Here is a 25,547-nt window from a genome sequence, read left to right on the forward strand (position 1 = left end):
TTGCTTAAACGTGGCCTTGAAAAACTGTTCTGTCAGCTGAGGTTCAGAGTCCTGGAACAGATGTTCCCGATTGACAGTGAACAGTTCCGCTGGGAGAAAAAGCTTCAAAATATAAACTGTAGCAGTTTTTCTTGCATTTTCTTCAACACAGGGAAGCTTATTTTTGCAACAAATTGGCTTTGTTGCTTTTCAATAAATCTTTTACAATGTGATATATATATATAAATGAAAGCCACTACAAAGACAATCTAGAACTTTTATTTAAAAATTTAAGAAAACCATGTTTTGAATAAATTCAATGTAATATGAAAATAGGTGCATTTAATGTCCAGATGTCAATACCCAGTTTCAAAATATTGATTTTCTGGATGCTCGCTGTTCTTTCAATGATGAAGAAAACTGAATTAATTTACTCAGTTGACACTGCAGGCTAAAGTTGCATTTTCAATTAGTAGTCATCCATCTAAAAAAGACAAAGATTTTTATTAGAATGATACAGTAACCTGAAAATAAGATCTACAGTGGCAACTCTGGACTGAAATAAAATGATATTTGGTAATGTCAACTGAAGAAGTACTTTATAAATCTGCCACATTTTTGAAATTCATTTTTAATATTCAGCTTAGTCCTTTGTAAACACATGTTCTTCTAATAGTTAGAAAACAAAGGATGACAATTGGGAATCCAGGCAAAGATGTGAAAGGAGTTGAGAATTTGGCTTTGGCCTCACAGTTAGTCTGAAACTGAATCTAAACTTTGAGCTTCACAAATGGATTCTAACTATGCTAGAACAATGTCAGTGACTCGAGAAATTAGTTAATTTTTATATCAACTAACTGAACCAAATTAGAATATGACCAAGTCCTTAGGATACTAGTGAAATGTAAAAAGCTGTTCTCACCTCCTCTTCTTCCTCTGACAGTGTCTTTTCCTAGAAAAAAACACACAATTTTGTAAGCAATTTGATTTAAAAACAAATGTACTTTGCAGCTTTTCCTGTGCACCAACAGTCTAACTAATTCCAAGGCTTCTGCAACAAATATATCTAAAATACAAATTATTTGGTGTGAAAACATGAAGGGAAATGGGTGGGTGGGTGGGGGGGTGGGGGGGGGCGGGGGGGTATTTTTGCTCCAGCAGTTTCACTACCATTCTAACTACAGATGAATACTACCTGGCCTAGTCTCAGTAAACAATTTTCAGACATGTGCCCACATATGCCGTAATAGCTCACAGCTCCTATAGGCATTTTAAATATACTAGACTGCAAATGCCTGCCACACCATTTTGGGATCGAGAACAAGGAGCAGTATTAAGTCATAATTGTTTGCATTTTTCTAAACAACTTTTCCCCTCACCAACCATAAATGGTTAATGATTATGTCCTACGCAAAATCTTTTGACTTCTCCACTGCCTTTGTTTCACCAGACTGTTTGTCCAACATCAAATCCTGAATGAATGTTGTGTATCGCCTTCACATGCTATGTTGGCCGATATTAATACAAGTCACATCAGGAAGATCAAAGTCATCGTATTAGGCCCCTACCACAAACTTCCTTTCCTTACCACTATATCCAGCCACCTCACTAGCCACCCCCTCAAGCCAGATCAGACCATTTGTAATTATGCTGTCCTGTTCGATGCAATTGAGCGTTAAACCCCAAATCCTCTCCATCAACTAGAACACTCACTTTCACCTCTGTAACATTGCCAGTTTCTGCACCTTTTACCTCAATTCCTCTGCCGCTGGTTCCTTTAATGTATCTTTGTTACTTTCAAACTTGACTACTTTTATGGTCTTTTTGCTAGAGTCCCATCCTTCACCCTCCATAAAACCCAACATATCCAAAACTCTGCCACACGTAACCTGCCCAGCACGATATCCTGCTCACACATCGGTGCCATTCTTGGAGACCTATTCTGGTTTCTTCATTTCTCAATGCATTCAATTCAAAATTTTTGCCTTCATCGATATATCCCTTTAAGATCTTGCTCATCCTGTTTCTGCAATATCATACAATCCAAAATCATTTATCATTCTTCATGCTCCAGCCTTCTTTGCATGCTCTTTTAATACACCACTGGTGCTAGAGCCTTCAGCCACTTTAACCCATCTCTTTGGAACCCCTTTCCTAAATCTCTCTAAACTTGAATCTCTGATTCCAATATTAATTTGGAGGCTAGGATGAGCACTGTTTTGAGGTCAGGAAACCCAGAAGAACGGGTTTTCCTCAGGCCCTGCCGAAAGGACCTGATGAACATTTTTTGCCTCTGTTTCTCAGCCACAGCCAGTCAGATTCAGAGGGTGGCTGACTGTCAGGCAGGAAAGCCTGCAGGACCAGACCGTGACTGGGGAGTGGTGAGGAGGGAAGAGAGGTCACAGGTCAGGGGCAGTGGATCAATTGGGTGGTTGGAGACACGTTGTGGGGAGGGGGTGGGTGTTGGGGGTGCCAGCGACACATCCTTCTCGAAGCCTGGGAAGCCTAGTAAGCCAGGCTGAAATTTAAAGAGGAGATTAAATCTGAGGCACTCAGCCTCATTATAATATTTAAATAGCCAACCGGCCTCCTGGGCGGGTTGGCCACTCACACCCCCATCCGACCTCTGCTAAACCTGTAAGTTGGTAGGTTAGATGTGGGTTGGGGTCGAGTTTGAAAGTTTTAACATTTAACAGCCCACCTGACCCAAAATTTCCACCTCTGAGTTCATCTTTAAAACAACCTTAAATTACATCTCCCCCATAGAAATTTCAGTCACCCCTCCGAATTTCTTCCTTCCTGCTCCATGACCATTTCATTACACATATCTGCCTTGCGGCATTTTTATCTTAAAGATGCTATATAAATGCAAATTATTGTTGATGTAGTGAAGTCTTGGTCCTTTGTGAGCCAACAACAATAACCAGTTGAATGATCCTCTTCCATATTTTGCCACTGGGCGAATAGCCCTGCATGAATATGATGACTATGGTATGTTACACTGACAACTTATTAAAAGCATATTTACTTACATCTTCAGAATTATAAATTAGATAACTGGTAAATCATGTTGCCATGGAAACTGGTATGGCTATGGTATCAGTATTAAACATGTTTAAAATTGTTGATATTATTGTAATACTACAAAATAATTAACACAATGGGCTGAAGTTTATAAGCCCCCCCAACATCGGGGGTCGTGGCAGGGAGGCCCAGAAAATACTTCTGGGAAAGGCCCGCCAAGGGCCTCGACATCGGGAAGGCTCCGCCCGATTTTACTGGCGGCAGGGAGGCCTTGGGGCAACCCACCCCTGCCGCTCGACAGCAGAGAATTAACCTTAGTATTTAAATAAATGTTAATGCTTGCATAAACATTTACCTTATCCCGACGGTCGTCCCACGCCGATATTCCGGCTGGTGGCCGTATCTCCTGTGCCTTCGGATCTCCATTCGGAGTTCTGAGGCATGACACTAGTGGGGAGGGGGAGGAATGAATTTTTCAGGGGGGGGGGGGGGCGGAGTGAAGAAAACTGTTCCTATTGGTTACAGGAATTGTGGGAAGGGGTTGAGTGTCAAAGATAAAGAAGTTTGGGGGGAAAGGTCATGATCGAAAACTTACTTTTTTGGGGGGGCATAAGAAAAATAATAAACAGTTCATTCATGGGGGGGCGGTGGGAGAGGGGATTAGAAGTGTTGATAAAATTTTATTTCAATCTTTTAATAAACCTTACCTTTAAACATTTAAATGGCCCTGAAGGGCTTGAAGCCCTTTAATAATGGCGCCTGTGTGGTGGCGCCAGATGCCGTTGCTGGTGATGGGGGCGGGCGGCCCACCCCTCCATGCTAATGTGCTGTCATGCGAGTGTGCCGCACACTTTTTGAAGCTCGCCACCGAGAACTGCGGCAAGCTAATAAAATTCAGCCCAATATCACCCCTTTTAGACCACCCACTGCTATATTCCTCCTTCACAATTCCGCCTTCAGCTGGGAGGATGGGATAGTCAGGCTAGTAACTTTCTAATGGCTACCAAAAATGTTGGTCCATAAAGTACATCTCCATATGTTGAGCTTGGCCATGAACCTTTTGATTCCTGCTCCATCTGCTAGCTCAGACGCAACCTCAGATATGGGACAAAGTTTCAAGCTACAACATTAACTATGTTGCTCTATTGGTCAACAGTACAGAAATTGGTATAGATATAATAAACCTATCTGAGATTCCTTAACATTCCACAGAACTCAAACTGAATATGAGGCTGGGAACCAAATTAGATTAGAGGAATGCGGTTTGACTGAAACCTGAAATCTGTAATTGATTTACTGAGTCTTAACTCCCAACATTCCTTCTACCAGAGATGGGCCCAGGAATGCTAACTTCTTATTTACTATCCACTTTACTTATAGCATTGGAGAAGTGAAGTAGAGCAACAACTGTTCCCCTTGCACTGTGATATTTAAATCGAAAGCCCGCTTCTCAAGTTTGATTCCTGTCTAACTGTAGCTACCCACATTAACCAAATACAGAAAGTTAACACCGATAAATATAGTTGGGCCAGAAATTTAAAGTTTTTCATTATCATTTAACAAGGGCACCATATAATAATCCCTTTCAGATTTAACAGTGAGTTTAAGTTATAGATAACAGTAATAAACGATACAGGTACATCCTATAGAGGTGAGCTTCGGATGAGAAGAACTAGCTGTCTTCATCCATGAGCTGGTTGTTCAAATGTAGATGCACCAAAATCTGTTCAAACAAACTCTGAAAATACAATTCACCTCCTGATTTAATTTCCTCTAATTCCATTTCTCCACAGTTGAATTAAATGTCTGTCCATTACTTGGCAATAAAGTACTGTTTAGCCACTTAAGAGGTACAAAAGGTGTACTATCAGAGATGACCCCGATCAGCAGCTTTTTAATGCTCAGGATAATAAAATCGTACCAGAGGCACCAAACAAGCAGAAACTGGAAGTCAGCAGCATTCAAAGTTTTTGTCATAAAATTAAAACTATAATTTCCAAAAGTTAAAAAAAATCCTTCATTCTCCTTCCACTTACTCTGTCATCCAGTTTTTCTACCTCCATTTCAAATTTGTCTCTCTCTTGTTCAATAGTTTCAAAGAACACTCTCTCAGCTTGTGCAATTTTATATTCAATAGTGTCCTCCTCATCTATATCTTTCTGTTCCACCACTTTTCCTTGCTCAGATTTAGCACGCTCTTTTACCCGCATTTCACGTTGCCGCGCTTCCAGAATCTTCTCCCGTTTTGTCTCCCTCTCAAACATCTAAAAATAAAACAACATAATACCATATTGTATGTGAACATTTCTAGCTAACATTGCCATAGACTAGCATGACTTTCATATAGCCTACAAACATAACCTGCAAACTTTGGAGTTTTTGTAAAATTCCAATTAAAATATATAAATTGATATAGTAAGCTGCATTAGTGCTAGACCAAAATGAGACTGATAAAATAACCCCTTATAGAAACAGAAATCAGTTATTGATATAAAATGACATTCAGTTTACAAATGGTAAGTTACCAGAATCACAGTATCCTTTCTTTTTTATTTAACATTAAAAGCCTGTGGCTTTTGGACATAGGGAAGATGAGGATATTAACATGCTATTCCATGGAGAAATGAAGTCGCCATTAAAACTGCGTACTTTCATATGTCACAGTAATTTTGAGATAATTCAAAATCGCTGAGCACATCTCAAAGCAATTTGCAACCTAGGGTTTGAATGGGTTTTCATTCAAAGGGTGTGAAATTCATTCGTCCCAATTTTTGGACACGGGGCTGTGGGGTGGGGGGAGGGGTGCACAGGGTGGCTAAGACATAAAATTTGTCTACCATCTAATTTCCATGATTGTGGTGTGGCAAGGTGTGGCCCCCACGCAGCACCTGTCTCCATTTCAGTGCAGGCATCCTCTGCACGCTCCAGGGGGCGAGTAGCATTCTTTCAAAACCATGTGCTCGAGATATCCTTCCCTTTATGAAGTGCAGCTCCTGTAAAAGGGAAGTTACAGCAATGCGCACTGTCCTCTGACAGCAAAGCCATGTCAAACCAAGGGAAGAAGAGGGCTCCCAGATGTGGCAATGCTACTTTAAGCCTCACTCTGCCAAGAGGCTGAAAGGTGAAAGGAGACCATGTTTACAGCAGGGAACAAGAAGCCCTCAAGCGTGACCGAGTGAAAGGTATGGGAGCATGTGGTAGTGAACGCTCAGAGTGTACACTGCGGACCTGGCAGCAGTGCTGCAAAAAAAACCTAATGGCCTCACTCGGATGGTCAAAGTGAGTAAATGCATCTGCATATCAGATCTTGAAGTCACAACACACATCTCTCACTGTCATTCATCGAACACCACGGCACACACCTCTCACACTGCTCAACACACCAAACGAGACACTCAGGACTCACCCCTAACATCCTTACATTATACCTCACCCTCACACACCTTCAAAGCATACCAGCCATACACACACTTCTTTTTGCCTCCACATACCTCCAGCTATTCAGTTCAGCATCACCAAAACACACTGGCACACAGTCACTGACATTCTGTCCTCTCTCCTACAAGACAAGGTGACCCACGCAGGTGGGAAAGCCAGAGGACTGGCAGAGGATCAGGACATTCCCTCAGAGCCCTGGAGGAGATGCTCCTATGGATCATGGGCAGCAATGCTATGGAACTAGCTGCATCCGGTGCCATCCTGTATGATGGGAGGTTTCTGCCTTATGCACATTTTCCACTAACTCTTCACCCTCATCCTGAAAGGTGTCATTAAATGGAAACAGCAGACAGAGTGACCGTGGACTTCCTGATTTCCTCCCCAAACCCTTCTCTCTCTTTTTTAAATTCAATAATGGGATGTGGGCGTCACTGGCTATGCCAGCATTTATTGCCCATCCCTAATTGCCCTTGAGTAGGTGGTGGTGAGCTGCTTTCTTGAACCACTGCAGTCCATGTGAGGTAGGTACACCCACAGTGCTGTTAGGAAGGGAGTTCCAGGATTTTGACCCAGCGACAGTGAAGGAACGGTGATATAGTTCCAAGTCAGGATGGTGTGTGACTTGGATGGGAACTTGCAGGTGGTCATGTTCCCATGCATCTGCTGCTCTTGACCTTCGAGGTGGTAGAGGTCGCGTGTTTAGAAGGTGCTGTCGAAGGAGCCTTGGCGCGTTGCTGCAGTGCATCTTGTAGATGGTACACACTGCTGTCACTGTGCGTCGGTGGTGGAGGGAGTGAATGTTTGTAGATGGGGTGCCAATCAAGCGGGCTGCTTTGTTCTGGATGGTGTCGAGCTTCTTGAGTGTTGTTGGAGCTGCATCCATCCAGGCAAGTGGAGAGTATTCCATCACACTCTTGACATGTGCCCTGTAGATGGTGGACAGGCTTTGGGGAGTCAGGAGGTGAGTTACTCGCCACAGGATTCCTAGCTTCTGACCTGCTCTTGCATTTATATGACTACTCCAGTTCAGTTTCTGGTCAATGATAGCCCCTAGGATGTTGATAGTGGGGGATTCAGTGATGGTAATGCCATTGAATGTCAAGGGGAGATGGTTAGATTCTCTCTTGTTGGAGATGGTCATTGCCTAGCACTTGTGTGGCGCAAATGTTACTTGCCACTTATGAGCCCAAGCCTGGATATTGTCCAGGTCTTGCTGCATTTCTACACGGACTGCTTCAGTATTTGAGGGGCTGCGAATGGTGCTGAACATTGTGCAATCCTCAGCGAACATCCCCACTTCTGACCTTATGATTGAAGGAAGGTCATTGATGAAGCAGCTGAAGATGGTTGGGCCTAAGACACTACCCTGAGGAACTCCTGCAGTGATGTCCTGAAGCTCAGATGATTGACTTCCAACAACCACAGCCATCTTCCTTTGCGCTAGGTATGACTCCAACCAGCAGAGAGTTTTCCCCTGATTCCCATTAACTCCAGTTTTGCTAGGGCTCCTTGATGCCATCTTATCCCTTGTTCTCTTATCCCTACTCTTCCCTTATGCTTTTGTTGTTTCAGATAGCAAAGAACTGCCAGCTGCTCACAACAAGTGGAGTGGCGAGAGGAGGAAGATAGCTTTGAGAAAGAAGCACTATCACTCGACTTAACACTCACAGCCACCAGCTCAGATACTGGCACAGTGCGAACGTTAGAGGCGAGTTTAGAGTCGGGATCAGCATGTGATGAATCACTAGGAATGAGTGGGCTGCAGCCAGGACAGCGGGATAGGTCAGCTTGTTTGTGAACTTCTCGGGGTGGAGCGTGGGGCTGGGTGGGGGTGTTTGATGTCACACACCAGATCTGCTGCAGGGGACTCAGATGAGGACCTGTTTGGGGCAGACTAAAGGAGAATGCTGATGAACATGCACACCGAGACGTTTGGTGCTTAGTCAGGTCTGCCAGATAGCTGACAGTCACTTGCTAGGAGCGTGGAGCAGTCTGGCTTCACCATGGAGCAGGGCTTTGTGCAGAGCTTGAAACATATAGATTAGATTAGATTAGATTAGAGATACAGCACTGAAACAGGCCCTTCGGCCCACCGAGTCTGTGCCGAACATCAACCACCCATTTATACTAATCCTACATTAATCCCATATTCCTACCAAACATCCCCACCTATCCCTATATTTCCCTACCACCTACCTATACTAGTGACAATTTATAATGGCCAATTTACCTATCAACCTGCAAGTCTTTTGGCTTGTGGGAGGAAACCGGAGCACCCGGAGAAAACCCACGCAGACACAGGGAGAACTTGCAAACTCCACACAGGCAGTACCCGGAATCGAACCCGGGTCCCTGGAGCTGTGAGGCTGCGGTGCTAACCACTGCGCCACTGTGCCGCCCTTTCCACTGTGGAAGTGGTGGGCACCTCCATGGTACCACTGCCAGACTGACCCATGATGCAGCATCAGATGGCTGCAGTCTCAGCTTCCACTGCTGCCTGGGCAGAGTCCTGCTGATGTATCAGTATTGCAGTGGAAGCTTAAACAGAGGTTAAACAGGCATGCAGACTGGGGCTGCTGACATCCAGGCACGGACAGCTGCTATCGTGGATGTGGATCTCAGTGCGCAACAGGGCGTGCAGGCTTTCACAGCAATCTGTGTTCCAGCAGATGACAAGGAGTGCTGAAGTGCTGATTGTGGGAAAGGCAGTAGTACCACTCTCTCAGGATGACAGCATTCATGCTCCCACCACTGCCACTCTGCATGTGCCCTTGCTGTTGCCTTTCAGCCAGCCAACCCAGGCTGCTACCATCCATACTGAGATGGTGCGCCCAAAATGCTCAGCCCAAGTGAGGAGCTTAGGTGTCAAGGCTTACTCGTGGTTGATCGGCAGCTTGATGCCATTCTCCTTAGAGAGTTCAGGCATGGGTCAAGAGGTTATCCTTCTTCTGCCCCTCTCGAGAAGACAGTCTCGAACAGTCTGAATGCAAGGCAGCCAGGCAAACACAGAGATATTGCTTTCTGCTCAGCCAGGGAAGCTGTGGGACTTTAGACTGAGACATCTGTACATATGGCCTACAAGAGAAAAGGTCAGTTACTTTAGTGACTTTTAACTCTAAAGTGAGTTTAGCCCATACAAGTGACAGAATAGCATATTTGTTATTTTAATAAGGGGAACAATAGGAAACAGAGGCATCCATTTCAAAATCGGGATTCTGTTCCTTCAGATATTTTACGTAAAATAAACCAGTTTGTTTGTACACAATTAGCCTTGTCTCACGAGACCGCTTTCTAGTACACCTTCCAAAAACATAGGAGAATTGACATGCAGTGTGTCCAAAATTATAATATTCAATACACACGAGAGGTCTACTGTTACAATTGCCAGGTCAAGCCATCATTTAAGGAGATACAGGGCAACAAGGTGGCTCTCCAGAGTCCTCTTATTGGAGTGACCAGTGACACTGAACCGGAGAGGATATCTACTGTCGATCCATGAATTTGAACATCGGTAGACATACACACACAGACATATACTGAGTTAGGGAAATACAGACAAGGAAATACACAAAGACAGAAAGATAAAGCTGCATGAGCAAGAGAGGTATATTTCCCATACATGCTAGCTTTAAAAACAAATTTGGACTGGATTTTGTTGTCAGCAATGGCCAATCATTACACTCACACTTGCCCACAGACTTTTTATGTGGTTTTGCACTGGAAATTGCTATGATTAGAAAGCCCACTACAAGGGATCTGGGACTTGTGATGACAGGACAAGCAACTGTCTATGTCCTCAACCAATCAGATTGAAGAACTGCACAAAGTCTGAACCAGTAAGTATAAATTAGAATAGTTAATTCGACGCCACATCATGTATAGAAAATGAAATAAAGAGGGGGAAAGAAAGATGGGATTAAGAGAGATAACTGGAAACATTAAGAAAAATTACATTTTAAAAATATCCAACAATAATTAAAATATGAAGGAATGAGACTCCACACTTGTAAAAGTTAAGTTACAGTGTCAGAGAGATTATTTGGCAGTAATTAAGACTTAGCACACTGATAAAAGTCTACTTACACAGGAATGAGCAAGGCCAAACATTTTCTGGGGAATTCAGTACGTATCAATCACTTAAGTACTGCAAAGCCGTGCTATTCCATGTGTTTCAATGCTGAGTCTCTCAACGAAATATCAGTATAGCAAAGCTTCTGGAAGAGCAGGACTCGTCTAAGTTTCCACATGTTTTGCAGGGAAGGGGGACAGAGAAAGAGGGGGAACAGAGAAAGAGGGGGAACAGAGTGAGAGGGGGACAGAGAGAGAAAGGGGACAGTGAGAAAAAGAGGGGGGACAGAGAGAGGGGGGGACACAGAAAGTGAAGGCGACACAGAGAGGTGGGGGGGAACACAGGGAGAGAGAGAGAGAGATAGCGGAAGAGAGAGTGATCCAGATCACTCCTGACAGATGCAGATCTATCCGGAATATTCCGCATCACTACAACAAGTGTGCAGGCAAATATTGACCACTTGTGCAAACAAAAAAATGCCAGGCATCTCACTAAATCAGTGTCCAACATAGTGACGAGAAAGTAAGGTAATAAATTAATCTTCTCATTTAAAGGTTCTTCACAAAAATGTACATTTGTTGTTGTTTTGATTAATAGCAAGATATATTTTTAATGCCTTTATCTTTCCAAACTGTTTCACCGGCTTCCTATGTAATTAATATTCAGTTTTTAAACCTACAAGAGCACTTGTCACAGTCTGTTTATTTGACAAATTAAAAACCAAGAGGTTAGAGCCCTAATAACAAAAACGCTGTGGTCAGGTGGGAGTTGAACAGTGGGAACGGCCCACACCCCTCACCATGTGGCCGTAACACTGTGTAGACCTGCCCAGTGGTGCTAGTTCCTGGGTAACCCTGTCCCATAGTTCCAGGTCCTGAGTATCCCTGTCCAGCAGGGCAAATCCCTGTGTATACCTGCCCTGTAGTGCTAGTTCCTGTATATACCTGCCCTCCAGTGCTAGTTCCTGGGTATACCTGCTCTGCAGTGCTAGTTCCTGTGTATACCTGCCCTGCAGTGCTAGTTTCTGGGTATCCCTGCCCTGCAGTGCTAGTTCCTGTGTATACCTGCCCTGCAGTGCCACGCCCTGTGTATATTTGTCCCCCAGTGCTAGTTCCTGTGTATATTTGTCCCCCAGTGCTAGTTCCTGTGTATCTCTGCCCAGTAGTGCTAGTCCCTGTGTATACCTGCTCTGCGGTGCTAGTTCCTGTATATCCCTGCCCCACAGTGCTCGTTCCTGGGTAGCCCTGTCCCGCAATGCTAGTTCCTGTGTATATCTGCCCCGCAGTGCTAGTTCCTGGGTATACCTGAACAGATTCGCTGGTCAGAGCTGAAACATGTTGAATTTGTACATGAATCTCACATCCTAGAAAAGTGATTTTGAGATTGCGCAGTTGAGAAGATGCGAAATCCACTTTCCAAACAAAACTCACCTTGTTCACAGGTTTAGAATGGTGTTTCCCAGAGGCGGAGGGCAGCAGGATTCCATCCAAATGGATCCTAATGAGAGTGACTTGTTTCCAAAGATTTAAAGTGATTGGTAGAAAGATTAGAGGGGAGATGGGGAAATGTTTTTTCACCCAGAAGGTGGTGGGGGTCTGGAACTCACTGCCTGAAAGGTTAGTTGAGGCAGAAACCCTTAACTCATTCAAAAGGAGTCTGGATATGCACCTCAAGTGCCGAAATCTGCAGGGTTTTGGACCAAATGGAAGGTGAGATTAGAATGGGTGGATCGTTTTTCGGCCGGCACAGACATAATGGACAACGTGGCCTCTTTCTGTGCTGTAAACTTTCTATGAATCTAGAGGCTATTAAGTATGGCCCAACAATGCAATTTCTACAGTAATGGAGAAAAGGAACATCTTGTGGATCTTGAAAGATGTGACTCCTTAAAGAATAATATTCCATGCCTTCCCTCTGCATGATGTAATATCCCATTCGATGTGAGAAATAAATGAAGAACTTACCTTTTTGTTCACTGGCATGAACAGATTGCAAAGTTTTGAGGTAGACTGGTGCACACTTCACTCTCACAATATTCTTACTGTTGTAAGAATATTGTTGGAAGTAAAGATAGATGGTAATATGGAATCACGTTTTAAGAGAATTACAATATTCATATGACAATAAATTAATCCGTTTCAGTTCAATTAGAACATACAGACAAGTCAAAATGGATTATGAAATTAAGCTACCATGCAACAATAGATTAGGTAATAAGTTACATTCCAAGTATGCCACTTTAGCATTTTGTCTTGATGTCTTGTATTTATCTAATCAGCATTATTTCACTATCAAGTACACTCTAGATTTTGCTAAAAATAATGAAATTTGGCAACATTACCTGCAATTTCACTCATCTTTAGATCTGAAGCATACACCTCAGAGTTGTAGTTTTACTTAAAATCATTTTTAGTGCAATGGATTCCATCAATTTTACATATAAACCTGCAGCTCAGTGGAAACAAGTTGGCTGCAGAGATAGTGATCAAACCCTTTAGCTCAGAACACTTACTGCACTTGCAAGCGCCTTTTCATTTTTCTGATAAGTACAGAAACCTGATGAGAGCTCAAGCAGGGTTGTTGTGCCCTGGTGGGAACCACAGGCAAGTAACCGTCCGTTGTCTTGGATACGCAAACTGTACAGAGGTTCGTCACATACCTAATTGGGTGGGGTGGGGAAAGGAAGGAAAGACATTGTATTTAGGAGAACAGTCAGATTTAGCAATTTGACAATGAAACAGATTACAATAAGAGGGGGAAAACTGATTCTCCTTTTTATCTAGCAATGTATCTGAACACAAATATCCTTCAGTATCAGTATGACATTCCAATCTGTACCATACCAGTCCGGAAAAAGAAAGTACTTTATTCAGGATTTTTCATTCTCATCAAAGCACTTTTAAAGAAGAAAAATTCCACCGCCCATCATGTGATACCAAACACCAAATGTAACAAGAGCACTAGAATCACAGCTTTAAATGATGAACGCATCTTCAAAGTAGATATATTCAACTAAACAATTTCACAGTAATTGAATTAGAACAAAGAGCTAACAATGGGGTCAGCAACAGGGTTGTTAAAATGTTAATACACTTAAGAGTTTCATGAAAAATTATCATTTAAGTATAAAATTATTAGGTAAAGTGAATCAGAATATGACTTCAAGGTATGTTATGCCATTAGGACAAGAAAATATCAATTTAAATGTAAAACATATCTTTGAAAAAAAAACTTTTATTCACTATGTTTATTACTCTTTCAGTAATCTGCCAGGTAAGGTAGTGGAAGATGTGAAGAGAGTTATAAATGGTTGATACTAAGCTGGGGGACTTGAAGTACTAGAAAGACAAGCAAAAACAGTTGAATGTCCCTTTCTCGTCTTTGATTTTCTTTTAAATTGTAATTTCATTAAAAAATTAATGTAATCTTTTAATCCTGTAAAGGTAATTGAGCGGTAGGACTCAAATTCACACTGAGCATTTCCCACATGCTGAGTTCCTGATCTGAATTCTACCTCTACGAGAAGCACCAAACAGATGTCAGGGGCTGAATGTTGTCACATACCAGTAAGTCCCACTGCGGGGCCAAAAGCTCCAGCGGGTCATGTGACCCTGGGGCAGCTAGTGTTGCTAGTGACAGCCAATGAACAAGCTGCCACCAGGGCCACTCTCCAATTAAGAATAGTGGCCCACCCACAAGAGGTGCTGGCCAATAAGATGACTGGCAGTTCAGCAGTGCCACCACTAGTGGCGGCCATTGCTGAGGCTGCAGCGCAAGGAAGAGGGTGTCTCAATGAAAAGACACCCTCAAAGAGAATTTAGGTAGGCTGGGGAAAGCTGGGGCCTGGCGGCCAGACTCCAGTGATTGCTGCGGTGGGGGGGCGGGGGAGAGGCGCGGTATCATGGAGCACTGGCGGTGCCATTGCCACGCATGTGTTCATTGCAATGACGGGGGCCCCTCCGTGGGCTATGAAGTGCCCATAAAGGAAGGCCTCACCATCATTGCCTGCTTGAAGGCCACCAGGTTTCATTGGGCCATCTCCCCACATGGCGGCATCGCGGGCAAAATGTCTGTGGAGGCGGCGTGGCCCTTAATTGACCACTAAAGTGGCTCAATTGCCTCTCTGGTGGGTGGCTGAGCCGCCAACTTTCCCGCTGCTGGAAATATGGCATAGTGCCGGGAAGACGTTGGACTCCCCTCCCAATGCCCTCCCCCCCTCCCCCAATTTTGCCAACCCTCCCATCTCCCAGCCCATCGCCAATGGGCCAGGAAAATTCAGCCCCAGGTGCTTCCCCAGGGAACAAAATAACAGATAAAGAGTCAGGATGCTCTTGCACTCCAAATTGGCAGTTCCAGAAAATAATTTGCAGAGTTTTTATGTCTTGAGATGCAAGATTGAACTTCTTTTAATAATCAAAAAGTCCCCTTCTCAGCAGAAAAATTATAAATCCTTTTTTTAATTCTTTCATGGGCCAGCATTTGTTGCCCAACCTTAATTGCCCTTTAGAATGTGGTGGTGAGCTGCCTTCTTGAACTGCTGCAGTCCATCTGGTGTAGGTACGCTCACAGTGCTATTAGGAGGGGAGTTCCATCTTTAACACCCAGGGACAGTGAAGGAATGGTGATATATTTCCAAGTCAGGATGGTGCGTGGCTTGGAGGGGAACTCCCAGGGGGTGGTGTTCCCGTGTATCTGTTGCCTTTGTCCTTCTAGGGCTTTGGAAGGTGCTATCGAAGGAGGCTTGGTGAGTTGCTAAAGTGCATCTTGCATGTGGTACACAATGCTGTAAATGAGCGCTGGTTGTGGAGGGAGTGAATGTTTAGGGTGGTGGATGGGGTGCTGAGCAAGTGGGCTGCTTTGTCCTGGATGGTGTTGAGCTTCTTGAGTGTTGTTGGAGCTGCACTCATCCAGGCAAGTGAAGGGTATTCCATCACACCCCTGACATGTGCCTTGTGGATGGTGGACAGGCGGTTACATTGAAGCGAGGAATGAACTTCCAATCAGATCTGTTGGTAAGATGCCTTAAGTGAGAGGAGCTTTCTGTGGTAAGAGATGGTTCAGTGATGCAATGTACCAGTGCTCTATCGCACTGTACACACAATGACAGGAACGAGTTTGTGTGTACTATTCTTCATATAATGAAAACTCTTGGTCAGGCTGTGTGTCCGGAGGGTGCAAAATATTGACAAGCTGCTTTGATACAGGAACAGAGGGAAAAATATAAGAGACTAAGCCATATTGGGCCACTTTTATATATCTTCCAGAAGTACATTATTAAGAGGAATTTACAGAATCCCTGAGAGCAGGCTACGAGCTCACCTTTGCAACAAGAAAATGATCAAAATGCAGTGTGACATACAAGATAAAAGAAAATACCTTCAAATTTGGGCAAATCAAAAAAACAAATCAAGTGAGGTCATCTAATACTTGCTCATTAAAAGAATCCCCCCATGAAAACTCATTAAAAGGTGACGACTTGTACTGGGGGCCTGGAATTGCTCATTCATTAGATGTAAACTGCAAAACAAAATAATCCCTGTGAGCTCATTCTAGTAGTGGATTTGCATGAGATTTAAGATATTAGACTGTGCAGCAAAAAAAAAAGAGCTTCCTCGTGGCATAAAACAATTCAAAATCCTTTGGTGTTCAAATTTAGGAAATAAAACTACCATTTTCTAAAAAAAAAGTACCTAATAAGTGTGGTCTAAATATGTAATGGATGTGTTTGGAAATCCTATTTATGTTTATCTAGTGATAATCAAGACAATGCACTTCAACAGTGCTATGCACATTGTGAAGTCATCCTCCCAATGAATTATGAAATGGTATTTTGCACTTACTCTGACTCTACCTGCAAATTAGAAAACTACACTTAACTGCAATGCCTAGCAATTATTAGGAATTTCAAACTGATATACATGGTTACCGTAGCAATAAACTAGATTATACTAAACATGCCTTTTTAGGATTAACATTTGAAAAAAAACTTGGCTAAGGCATGTGTATCTGTCATATTGAATGGGGTGGCCAGGAAAACTGATGGGTGTGAAGCTATCTCTGTTCATGTCATACAGGATTACAGGACAATTCAACAAAATATCTTCCCGCTTTATGGGTGTGCACTGATTCCACAGGAATTAATTTGGATTATATCTTCAGTGTATTCAAAGTTTCTTACAGAAGTTTTGCTAATGGGTTTCCTGGATGCCATGTACATATCTGTATGCATGATTGAATCCATTTCCTGTTTTGTTTACCAGGCTCTTCTATAAATTAACAGAAAAAAGCATATGACACAATTTTTCCTTATAAAAGGGAAGGCTGAGGGTTGACCTACTATAGGTCTTCAGAATTCTGAAGGTATTTGATAAGGTGAACGTAGAGAAGATGTTTCCACTTGTCGGGGAATCCAAAACTAAGGGTCATAAATATACGATATAAGAAATTTCTATTAAACATCTGAAATTCTACAAAATTAGTAAATCTAATAAGGAATTCAGGAGAAACTTCTTTACCCAAAGAGTGGTTAGAATGTGGAACATGAAGTAGTTGATGTGAAAGGATAGATGCATTTAAGCGGAAGCTAAACACAACGGAGAAAGGAATGGAAGGACATGCTGGTAGGGTTAGATGAAATAAGGTGGAAGAAGACTCGTGTGCAACATAAACACTGGCATTAGAACAGGTGGGCTGAATGGCCTGTTTCTGTGCTGAAAATTCTATCTAACTTTTCTATTGCTAGCTGTACAGCAGAAACAGTCTGCAGCTCTTTGAATACCACACAGTCCCTACATTTACCTCAATACTTTCAATTTGATTGCAAGATCCAACAAACTACAGGTATACAAAAATTGTCATGAATGGTTGATAGTTTCAATTTTTCTGTTGATAACAGCTATGAATGCACTGTTAGGATTTCTAAATATTTAACAGTTGCATGATTACAAAAAACATTACAATGAATTGTGCTGCAGTAACAACTAAACTACGAGTAATGCCTGCATAGTCAGGTAAGTAGCAAATGAATATACATAAATATATATATATATATATATATAAAAATAAACTTATTATATATATTTATATCTGAAGCACTGACAGGAAACACCACAACTCAGTGCAACACTGTTGAATGGCCTAATTTAGAATGCTTCAACTCTATTTGAGACACAGCACTCAAATCCACAAGGTGAGAACTCTACTGATTATGCGGCCAGGTGGCTTCTCAATTGCCAATCCCTAATTGCCCTTGATGTGGTGGTGGTGAGCTGCCTTCTTGAACCGCTGCAGTCCTTTGGGTGTAGGTACACCCACAGTGCTGTTAGGGAGGGAGTTCCAGGATTCTGACACAGCGACAGTGAAGGTATGGCAATATAGTTCCAAGTCAGGATGGTGTGTGACTTGGAGGGGAACTTGCAGCTGCTGCCCTTGTATTTCTAGGTGGCAGAAGTCACGGGAGTAAAAGGTGCTGTCGAAGGAACCTTGAAGAGTTGCTGCAGTGCATCTTCTAGATGGTACACACTGCTGCTACTGAGCGTCGGTGGTGGAGGGACTGAATGTTGAAGGTGGTGAATGGGGTGCCAATCAAGCAGGCTGCTTTGTTCCGAAGAAGAGTCACTGACCCGAAACGTTAACTCTGCTTCTCTTTCCACAGATGCTGCCAGACCTGCTGAGTGGCTCCAGCATTTCTTGTTTTTATTTCAGATTTCCAGCGTCCGCAGTATTTTGCTTTTATTGTCCTGGATGGTGTTGAGCTTCTTGAGTGCTGTTGGATCTGCACTCATCCAGGCAAGTGGAGAGTATTCCATCACATTCCTGACTCGCACCTTGTAGATAGTGGACAGACATTGGGGAGACAGGAGGTGAGTTACTCACTGCAGAATTCCTAGCCTCTGACTTGCTCTTGCAGCCACAGTATTTATGTGGCTGGTCCAGTTCAGTTTCTGGTCAATGGTAACCCTCAGGATGTTGATGGTGGGGGATTCAGCGATTGTAATGCCATTGAACGTCATGGGGAGATGGTTAGATTCTCTCATTTGAGATGGTCATTGCCTGGCACTTGAGGGGCATGACTGTTACTTGCCACTTATCAGCCCAAGCCTGGCTGTTGTTGAGGTCTTGTTGCTTATGGACATGGGCTGCTTATCATTATCTGAGGAGTCATAAATGGTGCTGAACACTGTGCAATCATCAGCGAACATCTCCACCTCTGACCTTATGATGTAGGGAAGGTCCTCGATGAAGCAGCTGAAGATGGTTGGGCCTAGGACACTACCCTGAGGAACTCCTGCAGTGATGTCCTGGGATTGAGATGACTGAGCTCCAACAACCACAACCACCTTCCTTTGTGCTAGGTATGATTCCAACCAGCAGAGAATTTTCTCCGATTCCCATTGACTCCAGTTTTGCTAGGGCTCCTTGATGCCATACTCGGTCAAATGCTGCCTTGATGTCAAGGGCAGTCACTCTCACCTCACCTCCGGAGTCCAGCTCTTTTGTCCATGTTTGAACCAAGGCTGTAATGAGGTCAGGAGCTGAGTGGCCCTGGCGGAACCCAAACTGAGTGGCAGTGAGTAGGTTATTGCTGAGCAAGTGAGACTTGATAGCACTGACGACGACCCCTTCCATCAAATAGTATGGTCTCAGTAACTCAGACGTAGTCTTAAATCTTCGCTGAAGCAGCAGTAGAGATACTACAAATGGTCATAAGTCTCCTGGGTAAAGGAAGGGATAAATTGGCCACAGTCACTGCTCCTGATCAATTTGCAGTGAACCTGACTGGAAAGAACTCAAGATCAATGATCAAATGAGTAAATGAAGGTACCAGAAGATTGCCTATGAACCTATATATTGGACTGAGTTTCAGGAGAGGATGGGTGAGAAAAGGAGAATATTAAAGGGGGGGGGGGGAGGAAAAATTGGATATCAACATCATTGATTTAATATTTCTATGGTCAGAAGGGAAGGCAACAAGAAAAATTAATCAAGGTTCCCAATCTTAATTGGCATCCAGAATTCCCTGCTGGAAACTACATGGGATAGATCTTGACTTTTTGCAATTGTGTAAAATGGGTGGATAGCAAGTGGGCAGCCCGTTTTATATCTCTCCCGATTTTGTTCATTTGCAGATATACAAATTATGACAACAATCAAACACAGTACCTTAATGCTGAGTGTTGGTTCACTGTGTTTAAATGACAAGTCCCAGGCATCAACAGTTCCATTCATTTTGGTTGTGTAGAAAACAGTTGGCCTTATAGGGCTCCAACAGCCATCCGTCAGATTAGACATGTGGTAGCTACAATAAGAAACAGCAGAGGAAGTTTCACCAATTAATTTTAAGGTTTCTGTGCTGTATAACTCTATGACTCTATGAATATTCTTTTCTCTACTGAGGCAAAATATCTGTAACACTTCTGCTGGACTCCCACCATAGCTCCACTAGAATGGCTGCAAATTAGACCAGGATTCAAATACTCTTGAGTCTTGGCTTGCTCTGGCAGGTTCTACAGGATTTTATTTGGGTTGGACTTCTGCCCGCCCCAAACAAGATCACTATCTTTAGAGATGCAACTGGGGGAATTGCAGATTCCCTTGTCAGCAGTTTTCTCATTTCCAGCCCGACAAGAGAGCAGCATGGTGTACTGGCCTATCATTCAGTGAAAAGGGGCTCATATGTGGGTCTAGGCTCATGCCATGTCCAAGACTCCTGAAGATTTGAAGAAAAAATTTCACTCCATTACAAAAGCATGCAGCAGAGTTCTTTTGCCCTCCAAGAACTTGGAACCTTCTGTCAAATTAGAAGCTTTCTCAGGCAGGTGGGCAACCGAGATGAACCCTATAGGCATTGGCTCTGACCACTATAGATCACCTTCCCCTAATTCTAAACTTTGGCAGGGTCAGTGCCAGAGGCTGAGACAGGCAGATCCAGGAATTTATGCTTGGGTCAAAGGTCCACTGGCTTTCAGACAAGATCTTTGCTTAAGAAGCAGCTCACTTGACATCCAGGTTCAAATGAGATTACAGAAGAACTTATGATCTTGTACAAAGTTGCTGAGTAATACCTTACCTCTCCTTTAGGGAGAGGGAATGAACAGTTTACAAATGTCCAATACCATCTACATATAAACCGAACTTTACAGGACTGAAATAAAAATATTACTGTTATAACAACATTCCTTCAATACTAAAATAAACCATTTAAAATTCAGGTGGTTCAATGGGTTATAATACTGTCATTCCATCTCTGAAATCTAGTTTAAAATTCTGTCCGACAGGTAGGACATTTTCCAGTGCTCAACTAAATTAAGTTGGGTTATTTCAACCAATTTCTTATTAGCTATTTAGTATGGGAAATAAACATCACACCAGACAAGTACAAGCTTCTCTCCTGAGGGTGTTGATTCAGCATAGAAATAATTTAAAATTATGTCCAACTCCTTCTGAGCTTTAGTGCTGTCAATGATTGTGGAAAAAATAAACCGTCACACTCACCTCGATCAACACAAAATCTATAGGTGCTTATTGTTAGAAAAAACAAATAACCATAGTTAAACAATGCTTTACAGTAACAACTGTTAATTATCCTCTCTATATTTTAATTCCTTTCTCATCTCAAACAACCTAAAAGTAGCCTCAGAGCTATGCCATCAATTGTGTAAAAGCAACATGATAGTCCCTGTTGTTGCAGTAACAAAATATCAGTGGGATACAGGTCAAAATGACCAAGCATGCACCAGCAGTAGCTCCATATAACATTACCATGTTCTTTTCTTCTTAGTATTTGTGCTCTCATTTCATGCAAATTTATAAAGAACACAATGCCGCCAGCTGTACAAAAAAAGTGTGTAATTTAGACCTGACAGGACCAGCCAATATTCATTCAAAGGAGAGAAACATTCACTGTGCCACAAAACAACTGTTTACATTGAACTTTCTATTGAAATATGTGCTATCAAAGCAACAACAAATTTGAATGTCAAGTTACCAAAGCCTGATTCAATCCTTTTACTGCTGTACCACGAGTTGTCATAAAGCCTACACTATTGCATGAGTTTCTCACAATTTTAAAATTTGCTGACTTGCCATTTCACATATATGTTACCTTCAGAGTACCACAGAGAGCATTTATTCCAAATTTCTCTCAGGCCTGGGTGTTTAACTGAAGCTTGGCTAATGACACTCAAAAGTGACTCTCGGAGCTGGATTTTCCCTCCAGCAGTGAGAAACAGAGGATGCGATTGTTTCCATGTACGAACCCTCCTCTGGGGGAAAACACTCACTCACCTGTGATTTTCCCCGGGATGGCCAATTACTGCCAGAGGGTGGGTTTGCTGTCCAAGTAAGGATGGTGGGCAGGCTCTCATAGTCGGAGGGCCAATCAGAGGCCTTCCAGCTTGAAAGGAGTAGCAAGCTGTGATGGCGTGAGAGAGAGGCTTAAAAATGGAGGCACCCTGTCTCCAACTTCTTTCAGTCTTAAATTAAAAAACAGATTCAGCAGCCAGGGCGCCACTGTGGAGGGGGGAGGGGGGGGGGGGGGGGTGGTGCGTGGAACCCTCTATAGGATGGCCTATGGCTGCACCAGCACTCAGGCAGCCAGGGACATCATCTAGGGTCACCTGGAGCTCTGGCCCCCTGGCCTGGTCAGGTGCCCACCTCCAGGCATCTAAACTGGCCCCCTCTGCCTGCGGGAACCTGGAGGGCGACTGGAAAATTCTAGTCAGCCTCCTTTAATTGGCTTCAATTAGGCTCTTAATGAGCCTGATCGGGCCAGCCTCCAATCCCACCTCCGCAAAAATGGCTCAGAGGTGACATAGAGTCATAGAGTCGGCTGGGGAACTGGCGTGCCTGCTGGCGGGGCTATTCTTAGCTCCCGGCCACCTCTGATCCCAGCCCCATTGGGGACAGAAAATCCAGCCCTAGTTATCTGATGGTAATTGTGCATATTGTACTCTCACAATGTATCTGAGCATGTGTGATTGGGTCATGTTTGGTAATAATTGGAAAAAAACATGGTGATGCCATGCAAAACACAGCGCAGCACCTATTCATAATGGCTCTGCAATGGAATTTAGAATGTAACAATGGGAGAATCCTAAGCAAAATGTCTGTTCCTAGCAGAATCTAAGCAGCAGTTTTAAATCACAAAGCGCTGCAAGAGGAAACTCAGTGACAAGAATAAAGAAAGAGAGAACTTGCATTTATATCGCACTTTTCACAACCTCAGGACGTCCCAAAGCATTTCACAGCCTATATAAATCTCAAAGTGTAGTTATTGTTGTAACATAGGGAAGTGTGGCAGCCCATCTGCACACAGCAAGGTCCCAGAAATAACAGGAAGTTTAAATGACCAGATCATCTGTTTTTAATGGTATTGGTTGAGGAATAAATGCTGTCCAGGACACTGCGAGAACTGACTTGCTCTTCTTTGAAAATGCCATTGTATCTTTTATGTTCACCTGAGAGGGCAGAGAGGTCCTTGGTTTTACATCTTACCACAAATGTGATATTTCCCGAATAGTGATCATCACATGGAATGGATTTCCAGTTTTCATTTTAAGAAGCAACTGGAAGCTAAAATGGAATATGTGATAGAGGGAGTCAAAATCACGAGCGGTCTAGACAGAATAGTTAGAGAAACTTTTCCAATTGGCAGAAGGATCAAGAACCAGGAGGACACCAATTTAAGGCAATTGACAAAAGAATCAAAGGTGACATGAGGAAAAAACTTTTGACGAAGTGCGTGGTTAGGATCTGGAATGCGCTGCCTGAGAGTGCAGTGGAGGCAGATCCAAATATGGCTTTCAAAAGGGAATTGGATAAGCATCTGAAGAGAAAAAAATTGAAGGGATACGGGGCAAGTTCAGGAGAGTGGGTCTAGCTGAGCTCCTCTTGCAGAGAGCGGCACAGACACGATGGGCCAAATAGCCTCCTTCTGTATTGCTGTGCTTTAACTATTCTATGATTCTATTGGGCGGCACAGTGGCGCAGTGATTAGCACCGCAGCCTCACAGCTCCAGCGACCCTGGATCAATTCCGGGTACTGCCTGTGTGGAGTTTGCAAGTTCTCCCTGTTACTGCGTGGGTTTCCTCCGGGTGCTCCGGTTTCCTCCCACATGCCAAAGACTTGCAGGTTGATAGGTAAATTGGCCATTAGAAATTGCCCCTAGTATAGGTAGGTGGTAGGGAAAATATAGGGACAGGTGGGGATGTGGTAGGAATATGGAATTAGTGTAGGATTAGTATAAATGGTATATATATAATGGTATAGATGGTCAGCACAGACTCGGTGGGCCGAAGGGCCTGTTTCAGTGCTGTATCTCTAAACTAAACTAAACATAACTGCAAGTCTTTCTATAGGTACTGTCATTATGAATGGACCCACTCTTTTTTAAAATCTGTGAGTTTTAGACAATGAATGTCAGCAGGTTATTTGACTGTACCGCTACAGCGAAGTCCAAAAAAATCAATGACTTCAGGTGCAAATGGATGGAAATTGGCAAAGAAAAATTAATGATAAGATTTTATACTGTAAAATGCTATGATTCAGAAAGCCACATATGCCAGCCATCTCGGTATTATGCAGATAGTGGTTCAGAGCCAGTATCTGTTTTTCCACGTTTGCAGAGAACAATCACATGGGCCTAAAACTTTGCAGCTTGTCCTATATGTGTTATTGCAGCTCAATTATAATATGTGTATGGATCCAGCGCTGAGCAGAATTGATTGAAGTGAAGGTTGATTACTGGTGTTTAATTAACACTGCTAATGTGGGATTCATTCAAGGAATGCACTTATTAGATACTAAATAAAAGACTCAAAATTTTTGAAATTTAATTTGAATTGAATTTTGCCTAAGATTCACTACATGGTTTTAGGATTCAATAATAATTCTACTCCTTTCAGAGGGACCCCAGAAATGGGGAAAGGTCTGCTAAATCCAATGTAAAATGGACAGCTGGGGGCATCTGAAACATATTTTTTGTAAACCCAAGTGCCAAGCAAACTGAGAATAGCATTAACATAGAATTATATAGAATTATATAGAATTGTCTCAATTGGTCTATGCTAGTGTTTATGCTCCACATGAGCCTCCTCCTACCCCGCTTCACCAAACATTATCAGCATGTCCTTCTATTCCTTTCTCTCTCATGCCCTTATCTTGCTTCCATTTAAATGTATCAATGCTATTCACCTCCATATTGTATCAAGTTCCACATTCTAACTTTCTAACCACTCTCTGAATAAAGAAGTTTCTCCTGAATTCCTTTTTGGATTTGTTATGACCAAGCTGGGAGTAATGCACTATTAATTCAGTCCCACTACTCCACAGGTCATAGCATATCAAATAAAGTTTCCCACCTAACGAAGACTAACCAAACTAAACACTGTATTTTCCTCCCAGAATAAAGCACACCAAACTAGGTTTCTTTAAACAATAACAACATTAACTATTTATTAGAAAAGAAATAATAGGTCTTAACTACGACCGAAATAAATCTATATATGAAAAAAACCCTTATTCCCTTCACCCTCATGCACACACATATACATTCAAAAGGAAACGGTTAACCAGTTTCAAAAGGGAGTTTTGGATGATAACTGTTTCTTAGGAATAGAAGGAATTTTAAAAAAATTGAGGTTCACGTTCTGGTAGGATGTTTTCGGTATGGTGAGGTGTCCCAGAGTCAAATAGTCGGATGCTAATCGAAGTCTCTCCAAGTGAGGTTGATGAACAGTTTGTGATGGATAGGTGTTCACGGCAATTTAACTGCAGCAGACGTCACATAGGTCTTCCATCGGGGTGTAGCAACAGGTCTGCTTGGGTTTTGAAGCAGCAGTCTAGCAGTAGAAGAATTCTTCATATTTCAGGATTTTCTGAGAACACAGGAGGCAGCAGGAATCTCACTGGATGCAGAATTTCTTCAGAGACTGGAGGCAACAGGAATCTGCTACCTTTTAAATGCTGGATCCCTTTTCAAGAAAGGGGTAGCACTTTTCTGGGTCTTTTCTCTCTGGCTTTAGGCAGGTCAAGTAC

At 42.9% G+C, this 25,547-nt stretch overlaps 1 protein-coding gene across 3 annotated transcripts in view; it reads right to left on the minus strand.

Moving 5' to 3' along the window:
- Window positions 1-281: 281 nt before the first annotated feature.
- Window positions 282-25,547, minus strand: part of dnai2b (dynein, axonemal, intermediate chain 2b) — a 61,678-nt gene continuing 36,412 nt past the window's right edge. For 2 of the 3 annotated variants that reach the window (XM_068058708.1, XM_068058709.1), the window contains exons 10-14: window positions 19,673-19,808; window positions 13,023-13,169; window positions 5,040-5,267; window positions 902-931; window positions 282-463 (exon numbers count right to left, since the gene is read on the minus strand). In XM_068058708.1, coding sequence (XP_067914809.1) covers window positions 449-463; window positions 902-931; window positions 5,040-5,267; window positions 13,023-13,169; window positions 19,673-19,808 — 556 coding nt within the window. In that variant the 3' untranslated portion in view covers window positions 282-448. The remainder of the gene's footprint in view (window positions 464-901; window positions 932-5,039; window positions 5,268-13,022; window positions 13,170-19,672; window positions 19,809-25,547) is intronic. The other variant, XM_068058710.1, reaches the window with a different exon arrangement.

This window comes from Heterodontus francisci, chromosome 26 (assembly GCF_036365525.1).
Source record: "Heterodontus francisci isolate sHetFra1 chromosome 26, sHetFra1.hap1, whole genome shotgun sequence".
In the NCBI taxonomy this organism is placed as follows: domain Eukaryota; kingdom Metazoa; phylum Chordata; class Chondrichthyes; order Heterodontiformes; family Heterodontidae; genus Heterodontus; species Heterodontus francisci.